This window comes from Aythya marila (assembly GCF_965140915.1).
Source record: "Aythya marila genome assembly, chromosome: 3".
Taxonomy (NCBI): Eukaryota; Metazoa; Chordata; class Aves; order Anseriformes; family Anatidae; genus Aythya; species Aythya marila.
Window position 1 is genome coordinate 540,258 of NC_139044.1, and position 15,719 is coordinate 555,976.

General features: G+C 39.7%; 1 protein-coding gene across 2 annotated transcripts; it reads left to right on the forward strand.

Annotated features, from left to right (window-relative positions):
• Positions 1-1,860: 1,860 nt before the first annotated feature.
• Positions 1,861-14,824, forward strand: ANKEF1 (ankyrin repeat and EF-hand domain containing 1). Of its 2 annotated transcripts, XM_082755936.1 has the most exons (9): positions 1,861-2,242; positions 2,669-2,868; positions 4,247-4,396; positions 5,082-5,205; positions 6,044-6,866; positions 9,724-9,950; positions 11,266-11,447; positions 12,606-12,749; positions 14,210-14,824. In XM_082755936.1, the coding sequence occupies exons 1-9, from the start codon at positions 1,897-1,899 to the stop codon at positions 14,333-14,335; spliced, it is 2,322 nt and encodes a 773-aa protein (XP_082612062.1). In that variant the 5' UTR covers positions 1,861-1,896; the 3' UTR covers positions 14,336-14,824. The 2 variants fall into 2 exon arrangements, with proteins under 2 accessions (XP_082612062.1, XP_082612063.1); XM_082755937.1 differs by lacking the exon at positions 4,247-4,396.
• Positions 14,825-15,719: the final 895 nt, after the last annotated feature.

The following is a 15,719-nucleotide window of genomic DNA, read 5'->3' on the forward strand; positions in this document are numbered from 1 at the left end:
AACAGCACCTAAGGAATAGGAGCCTGGGCTCTCTGTGTGCACGCAGATGCAGTGGGAAGAAAGGGCCCATTTTGGAAGTGAAACCAAGTTTGTTACAGCTACAGGGTGGTGCGGAATAGAGAGCAAGAGTACAAGAGAACAGTTTAAGCTTGTCAGCTCCACCTAAGCATTATTAAAAAGATTTTTCTTTCTGAGCTTCAGAGTCATAAACAGTGTAAGAGCCTTCCCTGTAGTACCTTTGTGCTGTTCCTCACTGCAGAGGTCACACCGCTTCACCAGAACCCAGGACAAACGTCCTTGTCCATAAGCTTTGCTCAGAAATGACTTCTAATGTCTCAGGCTCTAAAAGCTAGACTCCGCAGTGTACTCTGTTTTCCTTCCTCCCAGGGCTTTACCCAGAAGTAGCCTTATTTCTGAACTCTAAACATTAGGACTGAGTGCTACTGTTGTCATAACCCCTACCAGAAAAATATAATTTAAAAAAATCTGCATTTATTCCCTTTTACAGGACAACGTACAAGAAACACAACGTAGTAAGGATTTAGGTGACAGATTGAGTTATTGATGCTTAATGATTTAATCATGTGTTGTAAGAATATATTTTGTATGTGTTCAGAATGAGAGTTCTGATTTCAAAAGAAATGAAAGGCAGTAGTTACAGAAACAACAACTGACATGGCATACCTGTGGTACAAAAAGTACTTTCACCTGTTCCCAATATGGTTAGCCTTTATTCACTCTATTTTTCCTGCAGTTTTATTTCAGATTTCCTTTCCAGAAAGGGAGGTGGTGACTCAAAAAATCTGTTGAAATTATGCATCCTTCTGAATCATTCCTACAACTCACCTCTTCTCAGACAGCCACAAAACACTCAATAGTAGCCAGGAAGATTGCTAAGTGGTACAATTTACAGCCTATATGGATAATAAAATAAAATAAAATAAAATAAAATAAAATAAAATAAAATAAAATAAAATAAAATAAAATAAAATAAAATAAAATAAATCCCTAAGGGGACCTGTTCTTCCACATTTTTTGTTTTCTGTCCTATAAGTGTTGTTTTTGAAGCACAGGTTGATCCAGGGCTTGCTTGAAGCTGATAGCAAGCTCCAGAAATGGCCTTGACCCTTGCTTGTCCCTGCAGCCACAAGTGCTGAGACTAGCTAACAGAGGATAAAACGTCTAAAAAATAACCATAACCGAGGAAAATGCAAAGCTGGTATCCTGCAGCACACTTTCCTCTACAAGTATTTGTTGCATTACCTGGAGGAATCTTTTCCCATGTCAGCATCTCACTGCCTGCACCTTTTTTCCCCGAGGGATTTACCACAGAGAAATGCAATTTACCCTTTTATGCACGCAGCCCTGCTGGAAGTTCATGCATTAGTTACTAACAAAGGAAGATGCTCCGGTATTGATGAAGTGATCCTAGCATCTATTTTATGCTTTAGCAAAACTCGTAACTGGGACATGTGATTTTTTTTCTCATGTACTAAAATGGCAGGTGACCAGCCTCAACTTGGGCCTCCAAGTAATTATAGATTATCGCAGTTCCTTGAATGGGAAGCAGTTAGCTTACAGTTCCTTACCTTAATTTTCACCTTGGAAGAGATTTCTTCTGAACAGTTTGATTACTGGAAAGAGCAATTTGCAAGGTGCTTCCTGTGTTTATGTAGTCTCTATATGTACCATATACACTAAGTGAGAGAAATTCACTTAAAGCTCTGTGCTCTGTCAAGTTTAAGTAGGTAAGTAGATAATTGCATACCTTGAACATAGCTTGATACCTGTTCTTCCTGGCATGTCAGAGTAATCTCATCTCTGTGTTTACATGTTTTCCTCTCTCCCAGTGCAGAAATTCCTTCCTTAGATGAAGCCATTTTTTCTTACTCAGGGATGCTACCAGTAGATGACAGACTTCAAGACTTACAGATCTACAAACTTCTCCAGTGTGTCCACCAGAAAGACAAGAAGCAAATAGAAAAGCTGGTCCAGCATGGCTTCCCCAACCTCATTAACTTCACAGAGCCTACAGACGGGTACAGCGCCCTCTCTTTGGCCTGCTCTAAGAATGACACCGACATGTGCAGCTTCTTGCTACAGCTGGGAGCTCATCCAGATGTCCAGGACAAAATGGGACGTACTCCAGCAATGAGGGCAGCCGAGCTAGGCTATGACTTGGTTCTGGACTTACTAGTAAAAGCTAATGCAGACATGACTGTTGTTGATAACGAAGGGAAAGGTAAGTAAAAAGGAACCCGATCAGACCAGAAATAGCACAAAATGGCTCCTTACTGCATTACGTGCTTGCTATGTATGGCATGCTCACTCTGAAGAGAGGAACCACAGTGGTGGGTAATGCTTAAAGCTCAACAGAAGCTATTGGCCTTTGGTAAAAATGAAAATTATTCTCCCTGAACAATCCAGGCCTTTAAATCATAGATCCTTCCAATGTGTTCTCCCATGAGCAGCCACATACTCAATTCTGGTAAACTCCCTGAGTTCAGAGGTCCTAAACTAGAAATCCTTTTTACATTTCTATATGTGAGAGAATTTAATGGGCCTATGATGAAGGAGTCTCTGTCCATTCATCTGTGAAGTTTATAGCATAAATAACCTTTCTTATCATTTACCATTACACCATAATCCTTGCTGTTTTTCTTTGCAGGTGTTTTGTTTTACTGCATTTTACCTACACGACGGCATTATCACTGCACTCAAATTGCCCTGGATTATGGTGCGGATCTTAACAACTGTACTACTGATGGGAAGCCTATATTTCTACAAGCCTGTGAGCAAGCTCATGATATTAAAGAAATATGTCTGAATTTCTTGGAAAGAGGAGCAAATCCCGATTCAAGAGACCCAGTATGAATATTTTGGTAACTAAGAATGTGTATACAGGAGTAAAGAATGGTCACCAGACTGGAATGTATAACCATAAATCCTCACATTAAAATTGCACAACAGTGGCAATTTCATTACTCTGTGGGGATATCTATTCCCTTCTTTATCAACATTTTTTTTGCAGGAACAGAGATTTAAGTCTTCTGATTGAATCATGTATCCTGAGTCAGATTTTTGTAGGTTAGAGTGCAAATGTTTAAAAAACAGTGGGGTAAGTGTGCCAACTCCTAAGAGTTCTAGTTCACTGTGCTTCAGCTGGATGTGCCCCAAGGTTTTCAGGGTTGAAGTAATACTAAAAAGGTGAGTCCAACAGAAGAAACATGAATGGGGATCAAGGTAGTGACGAGACATAAGAAACTCTTTTCTCCCTTTTGTACATCTTAGTCATGTATTTGTTTACTTGCTAAATTTATCAATGGCATTAAGGACATGAAGCCCTGTGCTACTGATCAAGTCATAGAGTCATTAAATCATTTAGGTTGGAAAAGACCTTCAGGATTATCAGGCTTTCCCTTAGAGCTACTCGTGGCTTTTGCTTTTGTCCTAGCATTTGCAACATCCTTCCTAATTTGTAGCTATACCAAAACATTTTACACTACCAATATTTGGACATCTTTATCACATCCTCTGAGGCACATTCCCACCTTCTGCACTGTGCATGCCTGCAATATGATGAGAAACCTGCATCTTGGGTCTAATACTGTAGACACATACCTGGCAACATAATGGGAATGTTTTGCTAGGCCCAAAGAAAGATATCAGGGAACAAATCATGGTTCGGTACAACGAAATCCACAGCTCATTGTCTGCTTCCTGCCCTTCCTTTATCTCTGCCCCTCTGTATAGCAGCAAGTAAGAGATTTTAAGAGTTGGTGTGGGCCATTAGGTTAATAGGACGCTATCCCTGAGCTGAGAGGTGCTTTATTCTTGAGACAGTCACCGAATCTACCAAAGTCACAGTTACTTATGCTCTTTCAAGATATAATTGGTATTTTGTGTTAAATCTTTATACACAAGAGCATGCACCCAGAAAGAAAAAAAAAAAAAGTATTTCCTCAAATAGGGAATTGATTTTTGTGTGGCTGTTCAGGTGACTCAGGTTACTAACATAGTTGAGTCACTATGATTTGACTACTCATGATTTAGAAGCATTAAGACTAGATTCCTAAAGTTTTCATACAAATGCTGTTGAAAGTATTAGACATGTCTACTTTTTTCAATAACACCTAAAAGAAGCCTTCATTTTATGCTGCCCTGCAGCAATCAGATCATGTTGGACTCTTTCAACCTGAATTAGCACACCATGCACATTCTGAATTGTTTTCTTGCTACCTTGCAGGCTACGGGTCGCACAGCCTTAATGGAAGCAGCACGAGAAGGTGTTCTTGAGCTGGTGCGTGGTATACTTGAGAGAGGAGTCGATGTTAACCTATTTGACAATGAAAGACACAGTGCTGCACATTTTGCAGCCAAAGGAGGCTTTTTTGAGGTATCATCATTTGTGGTGTTGAACAGCTTGCTGCAAAGCCAGGCCATTATTTATTTATCTATTTGGAGTCCAGTATCTCAGCTGATCAAAGCACAGTAATCAGTAGTTAAAAGCCACTTCTTTTTGAGTATCAAAGGGAAGCCAGAAGTGACAGAATCTCTCTCATAATTGCAGAGCTTTTTTGCCAAGGTACCGCAGAGTGTGTGTGCTACTGTGGCTGTCTGGTGTGAATAGGTCCTCTGGAGAGCTTGTTTCCCCCAACATGTAGCATGTCACAGTTGTGTAACGTGGATGAAACCTTCCCATTGTAGGAAAGGCAGATACAAATAGCTGCAGGGAGGCCATTTCTTCCCTGTATCTTCCCAACTACTGTCTTTATTAAATTATGCAATTTTTATTATGCACACAATGATTACACATAGGTCTTGAAGATGGCAGGCCTGCAATAGTGAAGGTTGTTCTTGGTATCTACAGCTGAAGGAGGTTTCTAATTCCTGAGTAAAGTAGGCATGTACTATAGAAAACACGAGTGTCATGTGTGCATTGATCAGCTGGGCAAGGGAGAGAAGTTCACTATGTAAACCTGGAATATATGATACTGCATTTCATTTGTAAATCAGTCTCACAGTTCCCCCCTCCTAAGAAACACAGATGACTTTTGGTGGTCATGTTTTTGCTTTTCTAGATCCTGAGGATTATTTCAGCTTATAATGGAGACTTGGGCCTGATCGCTATGAACGGTAACACACCACTTCATTACGCTGCAGAGGGAGGATTTGCAAATTGCTGCAAGTTTATAGGACAACGAGGTACATTAAGAAGTTACTTCATGACTATTGTATATATTATTTTTCTGTGTTAGAGGAAAGACTGACATCACTCGGGCATCTCCGAAGGAATTGTCTCTCTGGGGTATCATGTGACAAGTGCGATTCTCATTAAGAAGTACCTAACATAGGCTATTGCTGTTCACTTCTACTAGTGTGGCTATGATGAAATAAAACATTTCTCAAGAAAATCAACAGAAACAACACGGGTTTGTGTAACTTAGAACTGGACAGCATTAAGTGGTTTTGTTTCACTGATCTCACTGTAGTCATGGGGAAAACTTAGCACCCGTGGGTATTAAAACATACTCCAAATAAGCTGTGATGATTTTCTAAGTTACTCAAATGATCATACCACTTCCAATTGTCTTTCCGTAGGACCATGTACAATCCTACGTTATGTTCTTGTGGTCCAAATATTTAGCTCACAGTCCATTACCAAATCACAGTGTTGGGATACAGAAGAGCGAGTAACATCTTAATCTTAGTTGGTTTCTTCTTAAACTTGGTTGCTACTTTAAGTAAAAATGTAAAATTTTCACTGAACTTCTCCCTTCCCATATGTATTCGTGAGTAGATGGAGTAGAGTATGGGTTGCCTGGTGAATCTCCCTTTGGAAAACAAATGTGGCTGTGTGCCTAGCTTTCCAGGTTGGGATCACTGATGCGGTTGCATTGACTATTGTTATTTATAGTTAAGACTTTATAAAATTGTAGACCTGTGCTAATTAGCTACACACATATTACAAGACTCTTACGTTAAGTAATTGCCATTTATTAATTCCATTGCACTATCAGTGAAAGTGTGTCTATATTGTCAGGCTGCGATCCTACGTGGACAAACCTGTTGGCAAAGACTCCAAGAGCAGTTGCCAAGGAAGGCGGTTTTAAAGCAGCAGTAACCGAATTGCGCAAAATTGAAAATAACTTTAAAAAAAAGTCTAAGTCTGAAGCTAAGGAGAAGAACCCCCAGTGGGCACTGAGGCTGTACGACTGGTCCTTAGAGCACCAGGATGCCCTCCGGAAGGCATTTGAGGCCGTTGACCAAGGAGATGGAACAGTAGCTAAGGATGATTTCATAGCAGTTATTCAGAAGCAGTGTGCCTTTGTGGACACTGAGCAAATACAAACTATTGCTGAGGCGCATGAAAGAGCTGACCCTGAAGGAATCAACACTGAAGAATTTTTTAAAGGCTCTAAATACTTGCAGAAAAACTATCTTATAACATCTTATGGACCCAAAGGGAAGAAAGGAAAGAAAGGGAAGAAACGAAGAGGCAAAAGAGGCATTGCTGTCCCCGTGCCAATTTGCATTATTCCAAAGAGTGCGTGTCCACTTAGGGAAGACGGCTTCCCTGTATACATGATTGAGGCTGTTCAGAACACTGCCGATAGCTACCGCTTTAACCGAGACCACCCATCTGCCCACCCCGTGCACGACGACCGTGCCTGGTATATAGATGAACCAAGGAAAATGTACATGAACATTAACTTCCTTGTCAGGGCAGGAGACATTCTGTCTCTAGAGAAAGCATTTGAGGAGGGTGTGCCAGTAGACATAAAAGATAAGTATTACAGAACACCTTTGATGACTGCATGCGCAAGTGGGAACATAGACTTCGTGCAGTATCTTCTGGAAAAGGGGTAAGATCATTCCAAAGATTTTCTTTAATTGCTATTTTGGGAGCATACATTTCCAATAAACATTTGGATGCAACAGACTATAGTTTTTGTATGCATGCTATTTAACATAATAATTCTGTAAGATGCTGAGTTACAGAGGTTTAGTTTATTTTTTTTTACATTTTAGTAATGAGGAAATAAAAACATCTAAAGGTAAGTTTCCCAGATCTGAAATTGTTGGTGTCTGAGCTACTGACATTTCACTTAGATGCAGAGCACCTACATGTAGTCTATTGGAGCTGTGGCTAGTTTATATCCATGTCTCAGGGAGTGCATCTTCAAAATAACTTTCAAAATTACATGAATGATTTTTTGGAAATCTGACTTAAGTGGCTAGCCTGAAATCATTGAGATACCTTTAAACGAATCATCAAGGAAGTCTCAGACTTCCCTGTTCCACATGCCAGAGCTTTTGCATGCAAATATTTTAAGAGAATCAGCTCTACCAAGAATCATTTTCCTCTGCAGCCTCAGCAGGCTGAGGCAGCAGGATTTACTCCAGAAGTGCATGTTGCTATTTAGTCTGTTCCCCTCTTCAGAAGTGCTTCAGCAGTTTTGTAGCCTACAGATACACCTGTGAAAAACCTTCATAACAGCTTAAAAATGAAAGCATTTTAAGAAAAAATCAGTCATATTTATGTAATAGCATAATCTCTTCTTTTTTTTTTTTTATGATCAAACTGCCACAGTCCTACATTCAGATAACTGCTTAAGAGAACATTTTACAGAGACAATATTTACGTTAGGTATGTTCTCTGCCTGTTGCTAGAATTTATTTTAATGTTCATTTCTAAGGATAAGTGTCTCCAGCCATTGCTCGAGATCCTGCAGAGACTTAACAGCATGTACAGATTTATGCACCCTGGTAATTACACTGACATTCCTGCAGCATATGTAAAGCTGTGTAAGTGTGTAAATTCAGGTCTTCCAAAGATAAAGATACAAGAGTTATCAAATTAATCTAGCAAATTTATCTCCACTGCTTTCATCAGATCTCACTAGACAGTGCAGTAGTCACATCTCATTGTATTTAGACCTATAAATGCAATAATAGTTAAAAAAATATTCTAGTTTTGTTATTTTAAATTGATTGAAATCAGAAAGGAAAGTTTTCAGTACAGTTTTAGCTTTGCATCTTTCAACATTGTGGACTTTCAAACACTTTCATTTTGGCATGGGAATTTAAATACTTTTTACAATATGGCCATTTCAGTATTATAAATGCATACCAAATGGAAAATTAAATACTTATCTAGAGCTATAAAAAATGCTGAGGTTTAAGCATAAATCAGTGGTATCTACTTTCTACCTTGTTCCAGAAAGACTCAGAAATAAGGCAAATTCACCCATGTTTGATCCAAAGAAAATGTTGAATTTTATGCCAGCACTGTGTCTTTCCTGTTCCCTTCAATCAGTTTGTTTCCCATAGAGTGAAGTTAACAAAATAGAGTCAGGGACAGAAAGAGGATCAGTTCAGGCATGGGGAGTGGGTAGGGAGAGAAAGTAGAGTAAGTGTAACCCTGCATTTTAAATGAGAAATATAGAGGAAATGACATCTGCGTACAAGTAAGTCATAATAGCTAAGCAACTGCAAGATAACAAAGATAAAACCGTTAGATCTGGGGAATTTTCTGCTATATGATCTCAGCAAAGGCAGAATTCTGAAACAGATTAAAAATTTAAGCAAGAAGAGATGAATAGATTAGTCTGTTCTTTTGATCCACAGTTAAATATTAACCATCCGATCAGATAAGCAAAAAAGCTCTCTGGGCAAGCAGCTTGCTTCTTAGCTTTTCTTCCCTCTACCTCCTTCCGTGTCTTTCAGGCAGACATCAGCTCTTTGTCCCTTGAGTAAATGGGACTGTCCCTAATGCAGTTCAGGACCCGTAGGCTGTCCTAAACACAATGGAAAGTAATTGAGTGTGCAGGAGTTTTAGGGGATTCCCTCAGTTTTGACCCCTTCTGAACCCACACATGGCACACGAGGGAGACAACAGATCCAGGTATGGTCACGGACCATGTTTTGTTCAAAGACATGAGGAACCATATTTCTTCCCTTTTAACACTACAAAGTGTTGTTTTTTTTTTTTGGTTTTTTTTTTTTTTTTTTTTTTTTAACACTAGTGGCTCTTGTTCCCCAAGCCTCACCTTTCCATGCCCCTGGCTGAAAAGCTCCCAAGGCAGCCAGCTGCTGTAATGCTTTTCCCGAGATTCTTCTGAAGGCAGCACACTGCAAATATCACCCCAAAACCAGCCCTTGCAGCCTCCAGAACATGCCATTACCAACCTGGGAGGCAGAAGGATCTAGACCAGTGACATGGTAGCTGAAAAAGTTTTAAATCCTCGGCTTTTCTGTAATAGATCTTCTCTAACTCATTTTTAAATAGTGCAGGAAGCAATTTTGCCATGTATTTTGGAGCACGTGTTCTTGGCCCAGAAGTTTTCTTTTTTGGATTCTTTAACCTGCCTTTGGCCATCCTCAGGGAAGCTGGAGCACAAACACTACGAGCATTTTACAGAAAGACTAAGTTGCCCCAAAGCTTATTTTTCTCTGTATGTGTGAAAACTTCCCTGGGGAGGAGGACCCTGTGTCAGCTTCGAGAGGACCATGATCACCACCCAGGCACACACAATGAATATGACAAGCTACGTATCACATTCTAAAACAGTTTCAAAGTAGCATTAGCAATAAGAAAATACTTATTTACATTGAATATGCCACTATCATGCAGTTGTCATTGATTGTACTTAGAGCCGTAGAAGTTACTGTATTTCGTGTCTGGCATCATCTGCCACAACCCCTCTTACTCTTTTGCAGGGCCGACGTGAACGCAACAGACAATTTCATGTGGACTCCCCTCCACCACGCTTGCTATAATGGACACCTAGAGATTGCTGAGCTGATAGTGAAGGCTGGAGGAGCAGTGGATGCACCTGCAATAGGCAGTGCAACCCCACTAATGAGAGCCATTGAGATCTGTAGATTGGATATGGTACATTTTTTAATCAATGCAGGTGCTGACATCCAAACAACAAACAGCAATGGTAAATATCAGTGTCTCCCCACAGGGACTGCTTAAGTGCATACAAGTTTTATAAGAAAAATAAGTTATTGGAATGTTTTGAGAAGTATTCTGAATTTATGACTGCTATCAGGATTATGATAAAGGTAAAGTTAAGTTCAACTAGTTTTCTACAGTATGGAATCACTATTCTAACTAGTCAGCTTTCCTACTTTTTATATGTCTATAAAATGAAGTTACATAATGACATGATTAATAAGTACAACCTCCCACCCCAAGACTGTGGCTGAAAACATCCCTGATAGCTGTTACTCCTCACCTGATACATTTGGAGATGAAAGTGGCTTTAATGAAAAAAAAATCTAGGTAGTTATTAGTATTATTGAATGGAAAAGTAGATTTTAGTTTTGGCCAGTGTGCACTCTGCCGCACATTTCAACTGCCTGTAATTTTGCACGCACAGACAACACTAGTTAAATAAAGAAATTCTTGCTGCTTAGCCTGTAAATACTTGTCCCTGAGATAAAAGCGGCTTAACAGAAACACAAATCTGAACTGATACTGAAGGGTTGCCTCCTCACAGCAGACCTTTCAATGACTATTATTGTCTCTATTTTAAGAGCAATTTAAACAGTTAACATTGCTTTTTCAGCCCTTGATGTAATGTAGGAAGCAATGTTGCTACGTAATAAGACTTCCCTTCCCAAAATGCCTAGAAGGTGAAACCCTGCTTGTAGAAGCACTGTGTACTCTGCATTTCTATTATCCTGGGAAATTCTGTATAACTGATGGTGGCAGTTTGATCTCACCATTACTTTAAGGCCTCATCTCATAAGATTTAGAAGAGTTTCCCCCTTTATTATGCTCTGAAGGGGTTCAGCCCCACTTAGACCACAGGGCTTTCCCTTGACTCTGTCAGCCACAGAGCAACCACTGGCAGGGGCAGGTACCAACAAGAACTTTGTCTGAATTCCAAACCCTGTAATATGCTAGTCAATCCCAAGTGCTAAATGCTCTCACCTCTCAAAGATCAAAGTGACAACCTGCAGGACCGGTATATTAAGATGCAAACGTCAGGACATTAAAAGCAAAGCAACCACTTCCAACAATTCCTTCAATATCTTGTTTCAGGGCTCGTTTCTGCAAGCCTTTATTTCTGCAAGCAGTGCTGCTGACTGCCAGCCCTCACACCAACATCAGGCAGGCTACTGGCACACTGAATGGCTAATAAATTAGATGCCTAATTAAGTTCTGTTGACTGTAGTGTCATTATCCAGTTACAACAAGTGCCAAGATTTATTTTCATGGCTTAAACAGGTATTTATTTTCAAATACAGGAAAGAACGCTCTTGATATTGCTAAGGTATTTGCAGATTCTAGAATAATCGATCTGCTTCAAAATAAACTGGACAATTTGCTTATGGTATCGGAAAAAAAAGGAGCAGAGAAAGAAAAAGTTGCAAAGCCAAGGCCACCTTCTACAGTGACACCTGCAGAGATGCAAGCTGTGAAAGAAGAGGTATGAGAAATGGGGAGAAAGGACTGATTTATTAGTAGTGTTTATTTCTTTAGTTGCCATCAGTCTGTATAAAGCAGGAAGTTAAAGTATTCTCAGAAGCAGGGCTTGTTTTTGCCAGTACTACTACTTGTTCATTGTTCAAAACAGTAATTTGGTAATTTCTATGGATTTTGTGCCTTCTCTAATCCCACTGCAGAATTGTATCCTTTACCACTGACAAGGAATGTAAAATCTTTCCTCCTTTCCTTCCCCCTAACGCTAATGATCACCTAACTATGATGTCCGAATACTGAAAACTGCTAACTGCAGTTTCTCAAAGGAAGCACATGTTTCTTCAAAGGGTATGACCAATTCAAGGCCCTTCAAGTCAGTAGAAGCATCTTTTTCCTCTTCTAAATTGAACATACTGAGTTGATATCAGGCTTGCTGACTTCTGATTTTCCCATTTGTCTCGTATCCTTCTTCCACCGTCGAGAAGAGTCCTATTTCTTAAAGCCCACACCGACGCATTTGGCTGCTGTACTTGCCAATGCATTTTCTGCACCCTCCTGGAGCCTTGAGTACCTTACTATTTTCCCACCACCCACGCAGACATCAGCCTCAGTGACCATATTCTGATTACCTTATTGTGGTGGATGAAGTCTTCCTGATTTACAAGTGTTAATTGCTAATCAGACCTGGGGTGCTATTTAGAGAGAAAACGCAATTATATTTGCATTGCTGGCAGTCTCCATCATCAGTCCCACCCTGGATGTTGTAGTCAACGTGTTACAGTAGCCACATGCTGATTTCTGCCTTTTGAACATGTTTTAAGTTTCTCGGGGGTAGCATAGGGTTTTCACAGAAGGGAGGATGACAACTTCTGACACTTATCATCTGCCACAGGATGGAAACACCAGTGGCACTAGGTGATAGTCTAGTGAGTCTTGAAGAGCAGTTAATGTTCTAATGTCCAAGAAGAAGAGTCATCCCCTACCTTTTAAAGTGCTCCCCTCACAGATTTCTGATATATAAAAAAAGCTTTAAGAAAAACACATCCTGAACAGATTCAGAAACACACACACACACAGTGAATGGATGGTAAAACAAGTATCAGAGGATGTATGCTTTGTTTCTAAATGCAACATGTGTGCAATGGATTAACCACTTCTCTTTTAGCTTTCACAGGTATCTCTGGCAGTTATAGAAAAACCTGATCTTGAAAAGGCAGCACATTCCCTTACGGACAGTGTTATTTATCTGAACTCTCTGATAACCAGTGGTGCTACTAAGAAAGAAGATATCGCATTCGAACCCAGAAAAGTACGTACAGTAGCAAACCTTAACTACAGTTTTATGTTAAAGGTAGACAGATCACATTCTTTGCAGGTCAGTATGAAGAGTTTGGTCATTTAATTAGTGAAAACCGGACCAATTATACTAGCAAGGAGTCTGGCCCAGAGTCAAATTGCATTAGCAAAGCACCCAGCATTTTTCATGACATGCAGCTCAGAGTCAGGGCGTCATTCCAGTCATGTCTTCAGAAGCTGACATCTCTCACATTGTACATTTCTGAACAGCTGATTAGAAAACTTGGCATCCCAACAAAATTTAGTTGGAAAAAAAGACAATGGCTTCACAGTTTCAGCAAAGAAGTTGTAGAAGGGTTCACAGTTGATTCCAGTTGGTTTGTATTAGATCTTGTTTGCTTTCTCCTTCAGTTACTGAAAGTCAGGAACATAGGAATGGCTTCTTTCAGAGAGAAAGATCTCTTGAAAAGTTGGTGCTTCCAACATGATTCAATCCTGGATCAATTCTGTTTTCTAGCTACTTATGATTTTTTTTTTTCCCCTTTGTGAGCAGGCCTTACTGTAGGTCCAAAACAACAACAAACCAATGAAAGGGCTTCACAATTTAACTAACTAATAGGTGATGTGACATAGAGTAAAGATTGCCACAAAACAACAATAAACCTAAAAGGTGATATGTATGTCCACATGTATTATAACAAATCACAGAAACTGAGCTCTTACCAGTTTTAAAACTAGGATGAAAGTAGACCACATTAAATACAAATGCAACCATGTTCATGGTATGAATTTTAATATTCACACAGAACACTTAAAGGATAGGAGTCCTTGTTTAAGGGACCAGCACCAACTTCTAACTCACCTTCTCAATCACTTATTACCTGATTTCTTATGTCAGTGACACTGAGTGAAGTGAATCACAGCACAATAAACATTTAACTCCTGGAGTTAAAATAATTAAAGTATCACTTTTGTATTAGGGACCTGTTAATGCTCACAAATAATTGAGAAAATGAAAGAGGATCATGGAGATTTTTATTATATATGAAACAAATACCATTGCTGACCAAGAAGCTTTGTTTGTTTAGAATTTACCATTTCCCTAACTCTGATTTGAGCTTGTTTCTGCAGTGGTCTCAGGGAAATAAGCCTATGCTGCCAGTGACTCTATGGTTAATTACTGTTTTCCACTCAGAGGATCTTGGGCCTGAATCAGTCATTCTAAATAAAAAGCTTTGGGTCTTCTTCCCTGCCATTAGCCCTGAGCTGAGCCCTCACCACATTACAGATTAGAAGTGACAGGAGTGCTCTGCTTGTATATACAAGATGATGTGGTACCTGCAGGGAAGCTGCACTGGTTTTGTTCTACATCTCAGGATAGAAGGGAGGGCTAAAACATAGCTTGGTTTAGCCAAGTGTTTTCCTATTGCAGAAGCCCTGCCCAAAGTAACTACAACTACCTTTATTTTCTAGGTTTGGACCCCTGAAGCCACAACAAAGGAGCTGGTAAGAAAGCAAGAATTGCTCCGGGAGCGCTCTACTCTTGCTGGCAACTCAGAAGCCTTCCTGACCCCCTTTAAGAGAACAGTTACGGAATAAGCATATCAGCTACAGGAAGCTACTTCTACACATATTTTGAGGGGACAAAGATCAAAGAAGGCTACACCTTTGTAAGAAAGGAATCATGTGGTGCTTAGTAAATGCATCTCAGTTATGATAAAATGTATAGCAAGTTTTTCTCTGCAAATTATACTGCTTATGCGGGCTTTTGTTAAGAGCTTAGTACTGGAAAAGGTTTATCCTCATTATTCTAAGCACTGGAGCTCAGTGTATTTTATGGAACAGCAACTTGTGACACGTTCCTTTTAAGGGGATTGCTTTATGAGGTTATTTTTCACCCCAAGATAAAACTTTTTCATAGACAGTTATAAAGGTTACCCTTGCCACTGAAAGGGCATTCAAATATAAGGATAGGAATATGGTATTTCAGATTTCAGACATGTTCTTGGTCGTCTGCAAAGTTAAGAGAAAGTACAGGAGTTAAAGCAGTTAATAGCCCAGACTACTGCTGCTGACTATACTGCCTTAATGTTCTGTCTCATACACATACCTCTTCCCTCACTCACTGAGGTTGTATTACCCAACTGCACTGTTGCAAAGCTGTTACCAGGATAATAGGATATTTTCAAACTGGCTTACACATTGAAAAACATTCAGAAATTTTGTGAAGGCAGGTTCCTGTATTAAGAACTACATACAAAACCAATCCAAGTCAACCCTTGCCCTCTCAAGTGAGGTAAGTCATTTGAGATGATGTCCTGCCATTGAGATCTATGGGTGGGGAAAAGTTAGCATCTTAAAAAAAATGATCTGGCCAGGCTGCTGTAATTTAGTGTAGAGGTTCTGAAATGTTGTTGTAGGAAGCATATAATGTCAAGATTTGTGTTATGACCAGGATGAAATAGCACAGGTTCTGCTGAAGGATGCAGCATCTCTTGAATTCTGTTCAGTGTATCTGCAAGATAGTTGAGAGCACAGAAGTGAGCTTGATTTGGAGCTTCAAAAAGGTAGTAACAGATGAGCTTTGGGTAGGCAGAGGCTGAAAATACTGGAAATATTTAGCTAAGAAGTGGGAGGGAATGCTATGAAGGATATCTGAAGCAGCAAAGAACGTGGAGAACTGAACTGAAACCTATTCTTTTGTAGGGTACAAGAACAGTCAGAACACTGAAAAAACGGGAAAGCAGCACACATTAAATAACACTGTATAGTGTGTAAATATCCTACGGAACCCTCTGCCCAATTATCCTTGGAAGCTTAAAAAAATATTTACATAGATTGTGAGAAGAGTCTCGTTAGCTAATGCATAAGGGATAAATTCCCTTGTGTTTCAGGACCTCAGCTAATTACTATCTGCACATAGTACAGAGTTTTCTAGCAATGCAGTGCACTCCTTGATCATCCAGTGTAGTGATGTTCATGT

Excerpts from the sequence above, each read along its gene's own strand:
- ANKEF1 (XM_082755936.1), top strand. The coding sequence starts at position 1,897 with ATGCTACCAGTAGATGACAGACTTCAAGACTTACAGATCTACAAACTT. Across the intron at positions 2,869-4,246 it reads ATCCCGATTCAAGAGACCCA|GCTACGGGTCGCACAGCCTT; the intron begins GTATGAATATTT and ends GCTACCTTGCAG. Across the intron at positions 12,750-14,209 it reads TCGCATTCGAACCCAGAAAA|GTTTGGACCCCTGAAGCCAC; the intron begins GTACGTACAGTA and ends TTTATTTTCTAG.